This window comes from Cebus imitator, unplaced genomic scaffold (genome assembly GCF_001604975.1).
Source record: "Cebus imitator isolate Cc_AM_T3 unplaced genomic scaffold, Cebus_imitator-1.0 Scaffold311, whole genome shotgun sequence".
In the NCBI taxonomy this organism is placed as follows: Eukaryota; Metazoa; Chordata; class Mammalia; order Primates; family Cebidae; genus Cebus; species Cebus imitator.
In genome coordinates this window covers 1,071,582-1,092,904 of record NW_016107626.1, presented here as the reverse complement: position 1 = coordinate 1,092,904, position 21,323 = coordinate 1,071,582, and the positions used below count along the sequence as shown (strand labels likewise).

The 21,323-nt window shown below is 35.4% G+C and overlaps 1 protein-coding gene across 1 annotated transcript in view; it reads left to right on the top strand.

The window, feature by feature from the left end:
• Positions 1-21,323, top strand: part of SYCP2 (synaptonemal complex protein 2) — a 76,763-nt gene that overhangs the window by 14,221 nt on the left and 41,219 nt on the right. Inside the window, exons 13-18 of the mRNA XM_037729589.1 lie at positions 3,241-3,301; positions 8,782-8,930; positions 9,812-9,886; positions 10,345-10,491; positions 13,835-13,934; positions 15,582-15,830. Coding sequence (XP_037585517.1) covers positions 3,241-3,301; positions 8,782-8,930; positions 9,812-9,886; positions 10,345-10,491; positions 13,835-13,934; positions 15,582-15,830 — 781 coding nt within the window. The remainder of the gene's footprint in view (positions 1-3,240; positions 3,302-8,781; positions 8,931-9,811; positions 9,887-10,344; positions 10,492-13,834; positions 13,935-15,581; positions 15,831-21,323) is intronic.

Below are 21,323 nucleotides of genomic sequence, written 5' to 3'. Positions count from 1 at the left end.
TTGAGGAGCTACGTAGGCAGGTGCAAAAGTAATTGTGGTTTTCACCATTGCAAGTAATGGCAAGAACCGTAATTTTGTACCAACTGAATAGAATTTTAGGAGAAGAAAAAGTATTTATATTAAATGGCAGTAAGTACTATAAAGGAAATAAAAAGGGCAGTGTTCTTCATTCAGCCTAGTCTAATGGATTATTGAGATAAGAAAAGCAATTACACTATAACAGTAAAAATGATAGGGAAAGTGGAAAATGCATTTAGAGGTGTTAAGTGCCTACTGTGTTCCAGACGCTGATCAAGATACTGGGGGATTCTTCTTCCCAAAACTCTGTTTAGAATCTGCACTTTTCTGAATTCCTGTAGCTGTAGTATGTTGTCCCTGTATTCTCTTGCTGTCCATAAAAGCCATTCTCCACAGTGGCTCCTTAAATCCTTCTTCTGTCTCTTTGACGTGGCATACGAGGCTTTTTGTGGCCTGGTCTCTGGCTGTTTCTCTGATATTTTATATATTTTCTATGATGACTATGTTCCAATCACATTTTTTTTTAATTTCTTTAACACAGATCATGCCCATCTTAGGTCTTTCTACTTCTTAGTTCTTCTGCCTAGAACACTTCTTCCAGGTCCTTGTATTTTAGTCTTTCCCATCTAGATTTAAGCACAAATGTTGCCTTCTTATAGAGTATTCTCTGGTTACTCAATACAAAGTATTCTCACAGCTGTGTTATTCCACATTGTGTTATTTCCTTTATAGTAGTCATTACTATTTAAAATCATTTTATTTGTTTTATTGTTGTCTGCTTTCCTGCATAGAGTAGAAGATTAATAAGATCAGGAACCCGCCTTTTTTTGTTGTTTATAGCTATTCAGTGGCTCATGTTTGTGCAAGAATGAGTAAATGGAACATTGAACGAATTAAAAGATACATAGAGGGCATAGGGGATTGGAAAAATATAGGAAGTGTGGAGCCAAAGGAGGATTATAAGTAAGAGGTAACATCAGCTCAATGAATATTTGAGAACTGTGTGTCATGGATGTACTAGGCACTAGAGAACGCATTTGTGTAAAAGATCCCCCCAGTAGGAGAAATCAATAAAAATAGATTGGGGAGAATGGATTAAAAAGGAACAAGACGAGAGGCAGTTTGGAGGCTTTCACAATAATCCAGGTGAGAAATAATTATGGCATTGTTTTGAGATGTGACGATGGGCATGGATGGAAATTGATAGAATCCAGAAGGACTTGAGAGGAGACTGGACTGAGCAAACTTTGTGATGTGTTTGTAATTTTTTTGAAAAGAGGAAGGATTACTAAAATTTGGGTAGCTAGATGGAGATTGAGCCATAATTAGAGATATAGAAGCCACCTGTATATAAATGACAGAACCATGGGATTTAATGAGTGCCTACGTGAAAGAACTTTGAAAAACACACATTTCTACAGGATAGGTAAATGAGATTTTAGCCAGAGGTACACTTGAAGAATCGGCCAAAAGGGAACAAATTAAAAGGGTATAGTGTTATGGATGACAAAGGAAAGGAACATTTATGAGAGAAAATGATCAATACAGTGAAATACCCCTGAGAGGTGGGATTAAATAAAAACTGGTAACCCATGAAAAAGCAGTTTCACTTATGGGATAAAGAGTTTAGGCATTCCTAGAAAGTTAAAATATTTGTTGAGGAAGTAAAGACATTAAGGAAAGAGCTAGCGTGAGATACGGATTCAAAGTAGGGGTTTTTATTGGGTATTTTAAGGGTAAAAGCTTTCAAAAATTGATGGTGCAGGGCAGATAGGGAGAGATTGAAGGGAAAAAATGAAGTCAAAAGGAGGAGAAATATAATGGAGGGAGAGTGGAGATGAAAATGGAACAAAATTGCTACGACATACTGATAACTGTTGGAGCTAGTTAAGGGTCTATTTTGGGTTTATAATAAATACTATGATTTCTGATTTAAAATAATCTGTTTGAAAATTTTCATTATGTAGTTTTTTAAAGTGAACCAAGTGCCTTGATATATAAGGAAGAATCACTTTTAAGTTGGTAGATGATAACAATTATTGAGAATAGAATATGCCAGCTGAGATATTCCTCAAAGGAGTTGTTTTTTTTTTTTTTTTTTTGAGACAGAGTCTCACTGTGTCACCAGGCTCCAGGCTGGAATGCAGTGGCACAACCTCAGCTCACTGCAACCTCCGCCTCCCGGGTTCAAGCAATTCTCCTGCCTCAGCATCCCGAGTAGCTGGGACCACAGGCGCGCGCCACGATGCCCAGCTAATTTTTTTGTATTTTTAGTAGAGACAGGGTTTCACCATATTGGCCAGGATAGTCTCGATCTCTTGACCTCGTGATCCATCCGCCTCGGCCTCCCAAAATTCTGGGATTACAGGCATGAGCCACCACGCCTGGCCAGAAGTTTTTTACACGCAGAAATATGAGGCTGCTCAAAGCTTTGGGGAAAAATTGGAATATCATCCCTTTCCTCCTGATCCTGAGGTTTTGAGGTAAGGGATAAAGGTCGTGACATCATCAGAGTATGACTGGTTTCAATTAAGGTATAGAAGAGAAGAGAATTAAAGAATGAGGATTTAGAGGAATTGCTCTGGAATGACTCCTTAAATAACAAAAGTTGGGATTTATTTTTCTTACGAGATTACTGGAAGGTTTTAGAGTCCCATTTTTTTAGGAATGGTATTTCATTTTTACTACAACTTTGTGAATTCAATATCATTTTATTCACTTATACAAATTTTCAGTGAAAATACTTGGGGCAAACATTTTAGGCTATCATTCATGTATATTCATATTTAAATAAAGGACAATCGGTTAATGAGTATTTTGGTTACAGGACCTGGAATATGTAGTAGGAGTGGGAATTGAGGAATGAGTATGACTTCACAAAATATTTCAGACAACATAAAAAGAATTGGTAACATTTTTAAAAAGGGTATCCTCTAATAAATATTAACAGTCATTCTTTTTTGGCTAAGGATAGGAAATTGTCAATACCATCATTTCTTTTTAAAAATGAGCAAATACATTAAATGTAACATGTATAATATGTAGTTGATGGAGTGAGAAAGGTGTTATATAAACTAGTTACTTAGAGATTATTTATAAACTAGTTGCTGAGTGATTATTTAGGAAAAAAATGATAGTTCATATAACCTAAAATATGTTTAAAGAAACTTTAAATCAGAAATAAATTATTTACTTATGGCCAAACCTGTTTTTAAATTTAAGGATCATCAGTGGGAAGCTGTTACTGTGCCGGAGGAAAAAGTACAAATATACAGCATTGAAGGTATTAAACTTGTTTTTTAAATGTAATTTTCTTCTCAGTTCTTACCCTATGGAACAAATGTTACATCCTTTCTGGGTTAACAAAATAGGCTAATGAAAGCAAAATCAGTATTTCCAGATGTTCACATTCAGAAATGCATCAAATTCCTTGATCCCATGTTTCTCTACTAATCTCCCAGCCCTACCCATGTACTTATTTCCTTCCATTTGGTCTAGAACCAGTGATCCACATTTGTCATTCTTGTCTCTATGTTCAAAGCTCCTCACCTTTCATCTCATTTGCTTGATTAAATATGAATATCTGGTTTCTCCAGTCCTGTAATGGGAACTGCATAACACTATGGACAAAATCAGACTAACGCTATTACCAATTCAGATATTAAGACATATTTTAATCATTTCGGTAGACATGTAGTAATTTCTTATGCTTTTTATTTGCATTTTCCTAATGATCAGCAATATTGAACGCCTTTTCATGTGCTTTCTGGCCATTCATATGTCTTCCTTTGTGAAGTATATATTTAAATATTTTGTTCATTTTTTATTGGACTCTAGCTCTTAGGTATCCTAGATTCCAATCCTTTGACAGATAAATGCTCTAGTTTTCTCCCAAACTGTATCTTGCTTATTCCTTTTAATGATGTCTGGTGAGCAAAAGCTTTAGATTTTGAGATCTACTTGATCTGTTTTTATGGTTATTGTTTTCTGTGACCCAAGAAATTTTTGTCTCCTCTTAAATTGTAATCTCAAATTAATATTTGATTGAGGTGTGATGTACAGATTGGAGGTTCATTTTTTCTTATGGATATGCGGTTATTACAGGATTATTGCTGTAAAGGCTTTTCTCTTCTACTGGATTTCTTTGGTTTCTTTGTTGAAAATCATGACTGTAAAAGTGGGTCTATTTCTTGGTGCTCTAATCTGTTCTATTTATCATAGATCTACTTGCTATTCTTTATGTCACTACCATACTGTTTTGATTATGATAGATTTGAGGTTAGTCTTGAAGTCAATTAGTATGTCTTCCAACATGGTGATTTTTAAAAGTATTGTTTTAGAAATTATAGGCCTTTTGAGCTTCTATATAAATTTTAGAGTTTGTCAATTGCTTCCTGGAATTATGACTCAGGTTTTAGATTAATATGGGGAGAAATAACATGTTAACAGTAGTAACTATTTTAGTTTATAAACATGGTGTATCTCCCCATTTGTTTAAGTCTTTGATTTCTCTCAACAGTGTTTCTTAGTTTTCATTATATAACGCTTTTGGTGAATTTATTCCCAAGTATTCAGTCTATATGACGATAAATAGAATTGATCTTTAATTTTACCAGTAATGGGATCTGCAAATAGACAGAGCTTTACTATTTCCTTTCTGATGCTTATGCACTTCCTCCCTCCCTTCTTTCCTTTTGTTGCTTTATTGCAATGGATAGAACCTCTAGTGCAATATCGAATAGAAGGGATAAAAGTGAACATCTTTGTTTGCATCCCAGTCTTGGCTTAGGAAAGAGCATTCAGTATTTTACCACCAAGCATGATGTTAGCTGAAAGTCTTTTGTATAACCTTCATCAGGTTAAGGACATTGATAACTCTTCATGTTTGTACATGCCTGTGAAACCATCATGGCAATCAAGTTAATAAACATACCAAAATTTCTTTATACTTTTGATGTATCCATCCTTCTCCTACTGTACCCCCAGGCAGTTACTAATGTTTTCTTTATTTTTGATACATTTACATTTTCTAGAGTTTATATAAATGAAATCATACAGTATGTAGCCATTTTTGTCCAGCTTCTTTCTTTTAGAATACTTTAAAAAAAAAAAAAAGATTCAAGCCTGTTGCATGTATCAGTTTGTTCTTTTTATTGCTGGGTGTTATCCTATTGTATAGATATTCTTCAATTGGCTTCTATATTCAGCTGTTAGTTAATGAGCATTTGTAATGTTCCCAGTTTTTAGCTATTATGAAATGCTGCTGTAAATATTCATGTATAATTTCTTAGGAGAATGTTTTTGTTTCTCTTAGGTAAATACTAAGGAGTTCAGTGGTTAGTTCAGACCCATAAGCATATGATTAGCTTTTGAAGGAACTTCTAAAATGTTGTCCAAAATGATTTTGCCATTTTACATTATCACTATCATCGTATAAGAGTTGCATTTGTTCTATGTCATTTCTAACACTTCTTATGGTCAGTCCATCCTACCATGTTGCCTTATTGCACTGGCTATATAATCTTCAGTACAATGTTAGTAGAAATTATGAGAGCAGACATATTTGCCTAGTTTATCATGTTGACGTTTGAGGATGGAGGGGGTATTTTTTTCTTCAATAATTATTTCATGGTGATGATTTCTCTAATCAGGTAAGAGTGGGTTGTTTGAGTATGGCACTTCCTCATCTCTCTCTTGCTGCCTCTCTTGCCATGTGACACACCTACTCCATTTTGCCTTCTGCAATGATTAAAAGCTTCCTGAGTTCCTCATCAGAGGCAAATGCTGGCACCATGCTTCCTGTACAGTCTGCAGAACTATGAGCCAAATAAACCTTTTTTAAATAAGTGGCCCTCTCTCTGATATTCCATTATAGCGGACTAATATAGCCTTCTTCTGAAAAGATCTGTTGTTTTCTCTCTTGATGAGTCATGTTGTTTTCTCTATGCATGTCAAATAATTTTATGATAGATAATGCATATAGAGGAACTATAGATGCTCCAGATGGTTCTTCTACCACAGGGGTTTCTTTTTTCTTCTTAGGCAGAGGGGCTTAAGGACTGATCTAATCATGGATGTTGGCCTGTGTTCTAGTTTTAAATTTACTCCTTGTCTTATTTGCCTCTGTTGCTCAGGTGTGGCCATCCCAGTCTGTTGACCATGAGCCTATTAGCTTTGTCTCTTCTGAACCTGAGAGACTATGGGAGACACAGTTCTGCCTTTTAGAGGATTCCAGCCCAGCTCGCCTGCCTTTTACTCTACTCAGTCCAAAATCCAGCAAATGTTTTGAGCAGGACACTGGGCATATGCCTGAGGATGATACCTGTATCAGGCAGTACATTGATTTTAAACCTGTGAGACTATTAGAGAGTTAACTCTGCCTTTTCACAGGTTTTGTCCAGCTCCTTGTGCTGCCCCACAATGAAGAGAAAGTTAGTTATGCCTTTAAAGCCTCTAAGTGTCCTGTTTGTTATTCCAGGGACTACTGCTCATTAAATACTTGCTTGTCTTTCTTATCTCTAGCAGAGATTCTCTTCTTAAGCCTACAAACAGAATTAGCAAATTTCCTTAGAGAAAAAAAGGCCAGAGATCTTGTTACATGTACAGCTCTCTGACACCTTTAAACATACAATATTTTAATCCTACTGATGTTTCAAAAGTGGATATTAGCCTGCCGCGATATACTACATTTTCCCCAGAAGTGGAAGTCTCCAGCTTCCAACTTTAAATCTCTCTCACTGATACTTGGCAGTCTTCCATGTTCATAGTTGCCATCCCTCTCCAGTTTTCTAACAGCTGCTATTTAAAATTTTAAATCATCCTTAAGAACTTGCCTTTTTGCTTTCACTATGATGTGTTAATTCAGAACATGAATTTTTCAGGTAACAGTGCCTATACATTTTGGCCCTTCAGACCCTCCATCTCCAGACATCTATGTATCTGTATCCTCCTTTATCTCTCCTGTAAACAGAAGATAGGTATCTACTCTTGTTGAAGGGTAATTTCTCTGAGTTCTTCATACACGTTATCCTAGTCTTTGCTCCATCAATTCATATTTCTTGTATCTTCTTTCTCTCACTCTCTCAGTACCTCTTTTCTCTCAGTATATCAACGGGCTCAAATGTCTACATCATAAAACAAAAAGTCTACTTTTATTCTGTGTCTTCCTTAAGCTATCTTTTTCCTCATTCATAACCAATTTTGAGAGAACAGTTTTTACTCTTTCCTTCTCTTTTTAGTCATTCTTATGTTATAAAATATTGATATATTGATATCCATAAATACTTGAAATTATGGCAAGCAACAAAACGAAGTTTTCTTGTATTTTAATAATACTGCTAAGTAATTAAAAAGGAAACCAGGCCATGATTTAGTCCAGACAGAGCAAATATCAGGAACTTCAACAAAGCAATCATTAAAATATAACAAATATTGATAAATTCCTATGTAAGTAGCCACAATATAGGTAGACAAATTTTTGTACAAATAGGCACAAAGCATTCAGCAAAATACATTTGAAGTAATTCTAATACCATGTGCTTGCAAGGAGTGAAAACAAATAGTACATTTAATATGATTTACAGCAAGCTACAGCAAAAAAAATCAAATGCATATCAGAGGAGTAAAACAGCCAAAATAAACTTAAGAATTATGAATGTTTTAATTTTCATCAAAACATGAAACATCATCTTGAAAGCCCACTAAATTTTCATCTCTGAAACCTGAAAACTTGTCACTGTTGAACTTTTAAAAAAACTACTGGCACTCTTTGAGTTTGAAACTATGCTTGCCACTACTTTAAAGCAATTGATAATTCTTAGTACCTTCCAAGGGTATTACTGTGAAAGTTTCATGACCATATACTTACAAAAGCAAATAAAACATTTTCTGCTTGGGCAGGCCTCATAAGAATCGGGACATTTTATAGCCTGTAGGGACATTTGTTCCTTAGGCCAGATCATGGGGTGGCCTGCAGAGCTTTTTCAGAAGTAGAAATTTCCCTACTTTCTGTGATTCTGCTCCTTCAGGGTGTTTTTCTCCTGCCCAAAAGTACATTTCAGGCAGGGGTGGAGACACTTCATTCAGCAATAGAATCCCTGCCAGAAGTAGGACAGGAGCTTGGTGGCCTCTGGTCTATAATACTAGGTGCATTAATTAGGTGCCAGGTAATTTTTTGATAACTTTTGTAGAGAGGGAGAGTGTGAATATTTCTTATAAACTGGTACTTGCTGTATTCTCTGTTTACTGGACAGGTAAGTTCATTGAGGCCAAATACTAGATCCGTTTCACCTCACAATTTCCTGACACTTAATTTTTATCAAATGTTGCTTATTGTCAACATATTTATAACAACTGTGGATTTAATAGAAATTGTTATATGCTTATGCCAAGAAATGTGGTAATTATAAAAGTTATTTTTGTTTGACTTTTTTAAATTAAGAAAATAATATTCTCAGATGTGTTCAAGGAATATTTTATTAAGAATCTGTTAGGATCCAGAATGTATTGGGATTCTAGCTTATTAGTCATGGCAGTATCCTGTAATTTATAGATCAGAACACTGAGACTAGCAAAGTTAAATTGACTTATTTGTTTACATAGGTAGGTAGTGCCACAATTGATTACTTTAAACACTGTTCAATATTGAGAGTTTGAATTTTGATTCCATTAATATGCTGTATCCATGTCTTATTTATAGTATACTTGCAAAGTGGTATCATAGAAATTCATATAAACTAATCAGTGTTATTTGTTTGTATACAGTGAGAGAATCAAAGAAGCTACTGACCATAACTCTAAAAAATACGGTAAAAATTAGTAAAAGAGAAGGGAAAGAATTGCTTTTGTATTTTGATGCATCACTAGAAATCACTAATGTGACTCAAAAAATTTTTGGTGCAAATAAACTTAGGGTAAGTGTTTAAACTTCCTAATAAATATTTACTATTTTCATAATTCTGGAAACACTCAGTTTGGTGCTATAAGTTTTATTGCATTTTTTTCCTTTCTAGAATTCTTAAAATGACATGTACATTTTAGTTCTTTAAATCTGTACTGTTGAATAGCCATCAGCTTGTTATTTATATCAATTAGAAAGTATCTCAAATGACAAAATTAGCAGCAGCTGCTCAAAATATTTAATGAATTTCTGCCAGGTGTTTAAAAAGTAAAATGAGAGAAAGCAGTGTTTTCAAGATTTTAAACATCATGAGAATTACATGATACATCAGAAGTAAATAATGGCATAGGGAACATGAGTTGTAGACATTGAAGAAAGAAAATACTCATAAAGAGTCGGGTTTGGAGATAGGCATTAATATCAATAGCCTTGAAATGGCCTTCGAAGTTAAAGGAGAGGATTTAGATTAAATACTTTCCAGGAATGTGAAAGACATTATGAGACAAATGTTGTTTAACCAAATTATGTTTGAGCCAAAATATATGCCAAAATATGTTTAACTGAGAATTCTAAAGTTATGCATTCATGTGATGTTTTAGGGAGATATTTAACTGACAAATTTGGATAGTAAAAAATATTTATATTGCAGAATATTAGATGTATTTGTGAGGAACACTTGTAGAGGGACCAAAATGACAGGCTAAGACGACTCGTTAATGGGGAGTAATTGAAATATTCTGAGAAGGTATTCATATATGCAAAGTAATGACTTGGAATATTTGGCAGTTTTGGAGGAAAACAGGAAATAATTTCATTAAGTGGAAATAAAATGACATATGAAAAATTGAAAGAAAATGAAGAAAATGGCATCACTGTGAATTGATTTAATTTTAGGAATCTATCAGAAAACAAGGTATTTCCGTTGCCAAAACATCAGTGCATATACTTTTTGATGCAAGTGGATCACAGGTATGTCTCAGACTTACTTGATTTTTATCACTGGGCTAAGTTTAACCATAACTAATAGAACGGTAATAAAGTTGATGTTGGAGGTGATTATAGAAAACAAATGGTCTCAATATAAACAGTACCCCAATATATGATTTTTAAACACGCTTTTAATAATTTTAGTGTAAATAATAGAGTTATTAATAAATAGCAGTGTGGTAACTTTAAAAATTTTAAAAAGCAGTAAATGTCCTTCCATTAATGCCAAGGTTGTTTTATGGCTATTAGAGTTTGAAAGTATGGATACTTTTTGTTGGGTCCCTTTGCAAAAGTTATAATAGCACATGGATGAAAAAGGGAAATAATTGATAGCTGAATATGTGAGATGAGTAGGAGCTTTATTAAGACATCCAGTGATTTTTGAATACTTTCTGTGGTTTGCAGTTTTAAATACTTTTTTTTATCTTATTCTCCAACAGATTCTAGTGCCAGAAAGTCAGATCTCTCCAGTCGGAGAAGAACTCGTTAGTCTAAAAGAAAAATCTAAGTCCCCAAAGGAATTTGCTAAAACTTCAAAATATATCAAAAACAGTAACCAAGAGAATAGAAACAACAGTCAGCTTGAGGTAAAGATGGTGTCAAAATACTGGTTTATAAAACTACCACTGATCAAATCATTACTACGTATGAGTACAGAAAGGAGAATCTAGAATTTATATATTAATGGCCTTGATCAATCACATTTGAGAGTTTTACTCCTACCTTTGACAAACGCAAACAAAATATAGTGTCTTAGCAAATTGTGTGCATGTATAGGGATTGAAACAAGATACACTTTACACCAGTAAATTACAAATTAAAGATAGATAAGAGAACATTCTTCTTGTATTTATCCTTTTTGTTCTATCGTTGCATTTAGATATAATATGGAAATGTATAATCTGTTTATTTGCCTGAGGGGAAAAAAAAAAGAGTATGAGGTTCTTTTTCTTATTTTCTTCCTCTTCCATTGAAGGACCTCCTCTAGATCACACCCAAGAGAACCATTTCTCATACTCCACCCCCCCAGCACCATACCTTGTTGTGACACTTAACATTGTTGACAGCCCTCTGTTTCTTAAGGCCTTCTCCTTCAGCTTCCACTATATATCACAGTTCTCTTTCTGCTTCTGTTACTACATCAGAAATACGTTCTCTCCGTCTCTCCATACCTCCTTGTAGGTTTGCTCTAAACCGAAAACCTTGATATCCAGCTTTTGGAACATTGTGTTGCCTTCTTTCTTAGAGAGCTTCTTTGATGTTCATAATATGAGCTCTTAAAATGTAGTGGACTTTTCTTCAAAGTTCTAAAGCTGCATCTCTGCTTGTTTTTCTGGATTTCCCTTTGTGTATGACTTCAAGCCCTTTTCTGAAGTCTGAGCTCAAACATTTTATCTTTTGCCTAAAATCTGCATCTATCTGTATTTCAGTAATATTGTTATTTATTTATTTATTTATTGGGCAGTATGCTTGATTCCAACCTCTTCTCCCCTTACATCTGGAATCAAGGTGCTTGTGATTATTCTTTCATAAGGACTCTGTTACCACTGTTTTATCCTGTGAGCTACCCCATATAATCAGCAATTTTTCTTAAATATCAGTACCTTGGTAGCATTCTTCTGCTCCGAAAGCTTTGTGATTTCTCTATTCATCCCGCTGACTCAATAAATTTTGGCTCACTTCTGAGACTTCCTATAATTTAATTTTACTCTTTCTATTAAAACTCTAGTATGTGTTCTCCCCTTTTGTAAGGTAGTTTGCTTTACTGTTTTTTTGCATGCCATGTTCATTCATGCCTCAAGATCTTCATTGACATTATTTCTTTTTTTTTGCCTTTACTCATCTAAAGCATGCTTAACATTTGCTAGTCTTGTTCATTTTCATTCTTTATTTTTGCTTTCCTTTTAAAACATTTTACATATCCTTTCTTTTTTGTAGGAAGTCCTTTTTTATTGTACTTTAAGTTCTGGGATACATGTGCAGAAAATGCAGGGTTGTTACATGGGTATACACATGCCATGGTGGTTTGCTGCACCCATCAACCCGTCATCTACATCAGGTATTTCTCCTAATGATATCCCTCCCCTAGCTCACCACCCAACAACAGGCCCCGGTGTGTGATGTTCCCCTCCCTGTGTCCTTGTGTTCTTATTGTTCAACTCCCACTTATGAGTGAGAACATGTAGTGTTTGGTTTTCTGTTTCTGTGTTGGTTTGCTGAGAATTAAGGTTTCCAGCTTCATCCATGTCTCTGCAAAGGACATAAATTCATCCTTTATTATGGCTGCATAGTATTCCATAGTGTATATGTGCCACATTTTCTTTATCCAGCCTATTAATGATGGGCATTTGGGTTGGTTTGAAGTCTTTGCTATTGTAAATAGTGCTGCAATAAACATACGTGCATGTGTCTATAGTAGAATGATTTATAATCCTTTGGATATGTATACAGTAATGGGATTGCTAGGTCAAATGGTATTTCTAGTTCTAGATCCTTGAGGAATGGCCACACTGTCTTCAACTTTCTTTTTATTTATTTTTTGAGATGGAGACTTGCTCTGTTGCTCAGGCTGGAGTGCACTGGTGCTATCTCCGCTCACTGCAACTCTGCTTCCCAGAACCTCTGCTTCCCAGGTTCAGGCAATTCTCCTTTGTCAGATTCACAACAAGCTGGGATTATAGGCACCCCCACCACACATTACTGATTTTTGTTTTTTTGTTCTAGTAGAGACAGGGTTTCTCCTGTTGGCCAGGCTGGGCTCAAACTCCTGACCTTAGGTGATCTGCCTGCCTCAGTCTCCCAAAGTGCTGAGATTACAGGCATAAGCCACTACACCCAGCCCATTTTTGCTTTCTTCATGGAGTTTTGCCTGATTATTTCAGTTTTTACTAATGTTTCATCTTTAGGTAACTATAACTTTCACAGGCACTTCCATACATTTTGGCATATTTATGTTATTCACTGTTTTCTTTTTTAGTCTTTTGTTAAATACCTGCTCTGTTTTCAATAAGGATGAACTGTTTGAGACTTTTATTTGAAAAAGTAACTTTTCAGGTCTCACTATACCACTAAAAACTGTTAATTTCTCTACGAAGAATCTATTGGCTCAGAAGCTTGTTTTCTAGTTAATCTTAGAATTTTCTTTTCTCTTATCCTTTCCATCCTTCCCTCACATCCCTTATGCATACCCATTCACAACTCCATCAGTTTTTTTCCCCTGTTCTAGGGACAGGTGCCTCAAAGCACAATAAAACAGCTCTTTTATGCCTCTAAGTAGTAGGTCACCATCTACTTCTTTATATGGAATCCTCTGAAACTCCTATCTCCTGCAGTCCCTGCCTCTGCTTATCTACTTCTGTCCCTCTTATAAATCAGTGTAAGGTGATATGGGAAAACACAGATCTTTACTGGAACCAGTAGGTTATGTGCCACTGAATCTGTGAATTCCTGCAGCTAGTTCACTCCAGTTTAGCCTTCACAGATTATTAGTACAATTTTCAAAAATAGGTGAATGTTTTGAAGAAAGCTTGACATGAAAGCACTCACAATAATTTTATATAAATATGTAATCCATACATTATCCTCATGAAGTAGAATAGGAAATTGTGGGCTGTGGTTAACTAGATAAACTCAATATTGATAAAATATTTTCAGCTAGCATATAAAGGTACTATACTTAATGGTATGGATATTTTATAAATATTCTTTAAAGCAATATTCCTTACTTGTTTTAGCTACTTATTTAATTCCAAACATGATGAGAACCTTTCATATCAGCCTAAAACATGGAAATGTATGGATATTGTGGTGTTTATTTAAAAACCATGTATCTTTGGCATGTATCAAGGCAAAATGTTATAAGTAAAATTGTAGGATATTTAATTTCAACAAGATTGTGTTTACAGTGGTTGTTTTTCATTATGGTTTCAGATAATTACTCCTAGTAAAAGAAAAATGTCTGAAGCATCAATGATTGTTTCTGGTGCAGATAGATACACTATGAGAAGTCCAGTACTTTTCATCAACACATGTAAGTTTTACCGTTTGAAAAGATTTCTAACAATTATTTTAAAGAAGGCATTTTTTAATTTAAGGAAATTCTGAACATAATTTACCTAAAGGATGAGTTTGGTATATAAAAATTGATAAAATATGAACCATAAATGTCTTCTATTGGGAAGAAAAGTAATCCTAAGATTTGAACAGAACAATGTTCAAAATACTAATATTCAACATTAATAACTTATTGTAATTTAAGCAGGACACAGCATATCTTTGGTTAAAACATTGAATTAGCCAGGCCAGGTGGGCTTAGTTCCCCACTTCCAGCTGTGTACTTTGTACAGATGATCCTCTAGCTAAATTTGGAACCAGTTTGTTTTCTATAAGTGGCACTAAAGTATCTTATCAAGTTGTTTAGAGGATTAAATAAAAATCATTCATTCAATAAGGAATCTAGTGAAACTTTAAACAGTGTCTGATACATACTAAGAGCACAATAAAAGTTTTAAAAGTTTTATTACAAGTATTAATACTCCATTACTGCATTAATACTCCAGTATTGCAAGTATTAATGCTCTGTTATTACAAGTTATTGGTACTGTATTCTAGTTTCTTTAAATAAAGTCTTAGTCTATATGACAATTTAATATTGACCTTCTGTTCTTAAAATCTAGTTGCCTACTGGCTAGTTGCCTAGTACTGACAGGTTCCTCTGTGGCATTGATCACATTGGTTTGACGTACTTTTGGGCCCCTGCCGTGACAATGATCATGTCGGGTCCCCTCATGGGGCACCAGCTGTGGTGTTGATCTCATTGGTTCGCTCCATGTTCAGGCCCCTGCTGTGATGATGATCATGTCGGGATCACCACCTGAGACATTTATCACCACCTGGGGGTGGGGGGTCAGTCCTGCAAACTCTAACTGCACAACAGATGAATAAATACACTAAAACACGCAAAGTACAGTGGGCTAGGGAGGTCATCAGCAGCTCTCAGAGGGCAATTGCAGCTACCCGACTTCTATTAACTGTTCTTCCTTGCATTTATTCAGTATAGATTTAATGACAGAGGTTCTGAGTTCACACACTTGTAGATAATTAACATGATTAAAAGTGGTTTTATGAATGATAAAAGCTTTGGTTCCAGGGCTGAGAACAAACACCATTAATTGGTAATCCCCCTTCAGCCTCCCTGAGAGAGCCATCTGGCACAAAGTTTACATAAGTACAAAGGAATGTGGGGTAAACAGACTTAACTGGGGAAGCTTCTATTATCCATAACCTTCACCCTATGACCTAATACTCTAAGGTGAGAATAGGTAGCCTTCAGTCTGATCCATTATTACGAGTTAATGAAAAACCTTTTAGCCTTGCAAAAGGTTTGAGACTGTATCTTAAAGCTTTCCTTAATGTTTCTCTTAATATTTTGCCAACCACCCTGAGTGAATCCCAATACTTCTCAGACTTAATAGTCCAAAATTAATCTTTCCACCCTTCCTGCACATTTTTCCTTCACTTCTTTTCTTGGTAAATGGCATCAGTATTTACTTACGTAAGCCAGAAACCTGGGAACCATCTAAGAATCTTCATTTCTTAACCTCCTCATCTGAAAAGTACCTCAATAATAGCAACAGGTATAAAAAGAAAAATCTGTAATCTTTGTCCTTCTTTTTAGCAATTCCACCACAGAGAAGAAAAATTAAACCACCACTGCAAATGACAAGTTCTGCAGAGAAATCTAGTGTATCTCAAACATTAGAAAATAGAGTGGATAGTGCTGCATCACTGAAATCTAGACCATCGGAAGGAAGACATAGAAGAGATAATACAGACAAAGTAACTTTACTTGAAAGTATTTTTAAAAATTTTTTTCTAGTAATTGTGGAAATATATATTGAGCTGACTTCTTTTGCAAACAGCAAGGGTCTCATTTTGTTTAAATAATTAACTTTTTTCCCCCTAAATATCATTTATTGCCCTTGAAAGTAGGATCCTTCTGGCATATGACTCATTTTCCGTGCTTATGGTAAAATTAATGAATATAACTTGATTTACACATTTGGGAGCATAAATGAACTTGCTGGAATTAGTTTATTATACAAATTAGTAACTGCTATGGGGAAGGTTCTGGTATAGAAATGTGAGATACGCGTGGACTGTGTCCTTAAGTTTCTGAAAATCTGGCATGAAAATTGAAAAATTACTAAGTTAAAATATACTATAAGCATTCTCAGATGTACAAATATAGGATGCAGTAGGAACCAAGTAGAGGGGCAAGTGCCTAACTCCGTAGCTAGAGGTGAGGGTGAAGATCAGGTTATGCTGTTTAAGAAAATATGGAGAGTGAATTGACTTTTCAAAGGTCAATAAAGAGTCAAATGAATATTTAGGAGAAAGGCATTTATTCCAGGTAGTTGAAAAGACAGCAGGAATGGATAAGAGAGAATAGTTTCTTGGAGAAACAGGAGGTGATCAGATGCAGAAAAGTTTGTAAATGAGGAACACCTAATAGCTTTTGTTGACTCTGAAGTGTGAAGGTGGTGATTTTCTCCTGGAGATCTGTTGAAGTAGAGGGTTCAGGGATATGTAAAGCTATGTGCAGGGTAATGGAGAGGCCTAAGAATAAGTGCTAGAAAATGTTGAGGGCCAGCTTAAACATATGAATTTTATCATAGCATAAATATGTTCATAAATATGTACAATTTTCTCAAAACTTAGTAGCCTTGGTGTTAATAGTAAGATGAGAACAGATGGTACACTCTTTTTTTTGAAAATTTAAGTGGGTATATGGCAGAAAGATAAAGGGTATGAGGGTTGACGATATTAAAAGAAAATAGTCAAAGTAATGATTTAAGTTGTCTAAGCGTTTGTTAATAAGAGGACACAATAATAGGGGGAGACTTTAACACTGCTTTGTCAATATTAGATCAGCAAGATAGAAAATTAACAAGGATATCCAGGAATTGAACTCAGACCTGAACCAAGCAGACCTAATAGACATCAACAGAATTATCTACCCCAAATCCACAGAATATACATTCTTCTCAGCACCACGTCACACTTATTCTAAAATTGACCACATAATTGGAAGTGAAACATTCCTCAGCAAATGCAAAAGAACAGAAATCATAACAGTCTCTCAGACCACAGTGCAATCAAATTAGAACTCAGGATTAATAAACTCACTCAAAAATCGCACAACTATATGGAAACTGAACAACTTGCTCCTGAATGACTAATGGATAAATAATGATATAAAGGCAGAAATAAAGATGTTCTTCGAAACCAATGAGAATGAAGACACAACATACCAGAATCTCTGTGACACTTTTAAAGTAGCTTCTAGAGGGAAATTGATAGCACTAAATGCCCACAAAAGAAGGAAAGATCTAAAATTGACACCCTAACATCATGATTAAAAGAGCTAGAGGAGCAAGATCAAACAAATTCAAAAGCTAGCAGAAGACAAGAAATAGCTAAGATCAGAGCAGAACTGAAGGAGATAGAGATACAAAAAACCCTACAAAAAATCAGTGAATCCAGGAGCTGGTTTTTTGGGAAAAAAAAAAATAACAAAATAGATAGATGGATAGCCAGACTAAGCCAGGTGCCCCCCTCCCGGCATCTACAGCCACACCACTCTGATCATGGAAGCTAAGCAGGGTCGGCCTTGGCCAGTACTTAAATGGGAGATGGATAGCCACACTAACAAAGAAGAAAAGAGAAGAATCAAATAGATGCAATTAAAAATGATAAAGGGGATATCACCACCAATCCGACAGAAATACAAACTACCATAAGAGAATACTACAAACACTTCTGTGCAAATAAACCAGTAAATCTTGAAGAAATTGATAAATTCCTGGGCACTTATACCCTCCCAAGACTAAACCAGGAAGAAGTTGAATCCCTGAATAGACCAGTAACAAGGTCTGAAACTGAGGCAACAGTTAATAGCCTACCAACCAAAAAAAGTCCAGGACCAGGCAGGTTCACAGCCAAATTCTACCATAGATACAAAGAGGAGCTGGTACCATTCCTTCTGAAACTATTCCAAACAATACAAAAAGAACGGATCCTCCCTAACTCATTTTGTAAGACCAACATCATCCTCATACCCAAACCTGGCAGAGATACAACTAAAAAAGAAAATTTCCGGCCAATATCCATGATGAACATTGATGAAAAAATCCTCAATAAAATACTGGCAAACCAAATCCAACAGCAAATCAGAAAGCTTATCCATCATGATCAAGTCGGATTCATTCCTGGGATGCAAGGCTGGTTCAATATATGCAAATCTATAAATGTAATTCATCACATAAACAGAACCAAAGACAAAAATCACATGATTATCTCAATACATGCAGAGGTCTTTGACAAACTTCAACAGCCCTTTATGCTAAAAATTCTCAAACTAGGTATTGATGGAGCATATCTCAAAATAATAGCAATTTATGACAAACCCACAGCCAATATACTGAATGGAATTTATGACAAACCCACAGCCAGTATCATACTGAATGGGAAAAAATGGGAAGCATTCCCTTTGAAAACTGGCACACAATAAGAATGCCCTCTCTCACCACTTCTATTCAACATAGTATTAGAAGTTCTGGCCAGTGCAATCAGGCAAGGAAAAGAAATAAAACGTATTTAATTAGGAAAAGAGGAAGTCAAATTGTCTCTATTTGCAGATGACATGATTGTATGCTTAGAAGACCCCATCATCTGAGCCCAAAACCATCTTAAGCTGATAAGCAACTTCAGCAAAGTCTCAGGATACAAAATCAATGTGCAAAAATCGCAAGCATTCCTATACACCAGTAATAGAGAGTCAAATCATGAGTGAACTCCCATTCACAATTGCTACAAAGACAGTAAAATACCTAGGAATACAAATAACAAGGGATGTGAAGGACCTCTTCAAGGAGAACTACAAAACACTGCTCAGGGAAATAAGAGAGGACACAAACAGATGGAAAAACATTCCATGCTTATGGCTAGGAAGAAGATCGTGAAAATGGCCATAATGCCTAAAGTAATTTATAGATTCAGTGCTATCCCCATTAAGCTACGATTGAATTTCTTCACAGAATTGGAAAAAAACCACCTTAAACTTAATATGGAACCAAAAGAGAGTCCGCATAGCCAAGACAATAGTAAGCAAAAAAAAAAAAGAAAAAAAAAGCTGGAGGCATCACGCTACCTGACTTCAAACTATACTACAAGGCTACGGTAATCAAAACAGCAATACTGGTACCGAAAGGGAACAGAATAGAGGCCTCGGAGGCAATGCCACACATCTACAACCATCTGATCTTTGACAAACCTGACAAAAACAAGCCATGGGGAAAGGATTCCCTATTTAATAAATGGTATTGGGAAAACTGGCTAGCCATATGCAGAAAGCTGAAACTGGATCCCTTCTTTACACCTTATACAAAAATAAACTCCAGATGGATTAAAGATTTAAATGTAAGACCTAACACCATAAAAACCCTAGAAGAAAACCTAGGCAAAACCATTCAGGACATAGGCACAGGCAAGGTCTTCATGACTAAAACACCAAAAGCAAAGGCAGCAAAATCCAAAACAGACAAATGGGATCTAATTAAAGAGTTTATTCACAGCAAAAGAAACTATCATTAGAGTGAACCAGCAACAGAATGGGAAAAAAGTTTTGCAATCTATCCATCTGACAAAGGGCTAATATCCAGAATCTACAAAGAACTTAAACAAATTTACAAGAAAATAAAATCCCATCAAAAAGAGAGCAAAGGATATGAACAGACACTTCTGAAAAGAAGACATTTATTCTGCCAAAAAACATAACAAAAAGCTCATCATCACTGGTAATTAGAGAAATGCAAATCAAAACCACACTGATATACCATCTCATGCCAATTAGAATGGTGATGATTAAAAAATCTGGAGACAACAGATGCTGGAGAGGATGTGGAGAAATAGAAATGCTTTTATACTGTTGGTAGATGTATAAATTAGTTCAATCATTGTGAAGACAGTACGCGATTCCTCCAGGATCTAGAAACAGAAATACCATTTGACCCAGCAATCCCATTACTGGGTATATACCCAAAGGATTATAAATCATTCCATTATAAAGACACATGCACACGTCTTTATTTCTGCATTGTTCACAATAGCAAAGATTTGGAACCAACCCAAATACCCATCAATGGTAGACTGGATAAAGAAAATGTGGCATATATACACTATGGAATACTATGCAGTCATAAAATAGGATGAGTTCATATCTTTCACAGGGACATACATAAAGCTGGAAACCATCATTCTCAGCAAACTGACACAAGAACGGAAAACCAAATACTGCATGTTCTCATAAGCAGGTGTTGAACAATGAGAACACATGGACACAGGGAGGGGAACATCACACACTGGGGCCTGTCGGGTTGGGGGGCTGGGAAGGGATAGCAGGGAGTGGGGCTTAGGGGAGGGATAGCATTAGGAGAAATACCTAATGTAGATGGTGGGGTGATGGATGCAGCAAACCACCGTGGCACGTGTATACCTACGTAACCTGCACGTTCTGCACATGTACCCCAGAACTTAAAAGTATAATAAAAAGATTATTTTTTAGTTGTATCGCATGGTACTAAATGTTGTAAGATGATAAGCCTCTTAGCTAGGATTGTGCTTACCTATTATCAGGAGAATCCCTCTGTCATTGTGACAACCCAAACCACACCTGCGTATTTCCATAATGTTCCCCTCCCAGTGTGGAGAATCATTGGCTAGAGTTAGAAGGAAAGGCAGCCAGGATGAGGCAAAATATCTTAGACTAAAGGGTTTATTTTCTGATAATAGTAGCAGATTTGTATTTGATTTGGATTAAGTGTGTATCTCTGGCTATGGAAATAGGGAAGCTTGCTGTAGGAAAGAAGTTACCTGGGCAATGCAATAGATATTGTTGTAAATAATTACTAAACAAAAATCATCCTCTTCAATATCTGATAATTCTGAAGAAACTGGAAAAGTGAACTATAAGAAAGAACAGACCATATCAAAATCGATAAAGCAGGCTGTGTAACCAATAGCAACAGGAAAGATTTGTCATGGAGAATCTAGAAATTGTCAGTTACAGATAAAAATTGAATTATTATGCTAGCTATGGATGTGATCAGAAAATGTATGTGATCATCTGCCTCCTTGTCAGTAGTGACAGTTTTCTTGTGTTTTAGGATGGAGAATTTTCAAAAATGGACATAACATTTATGAAATACATGAAAATAATATCCAATTTTTCATAGCAAGGCAGATTTATTTTAAAAGACTCAGACCTTAATACGTTGATGTTTAAGTTGTTTTCATCTAACATCTTAATTCAAGTTTACATTAACATGTTTCCTGTGTTTATAGCATGTTAAAACCACTA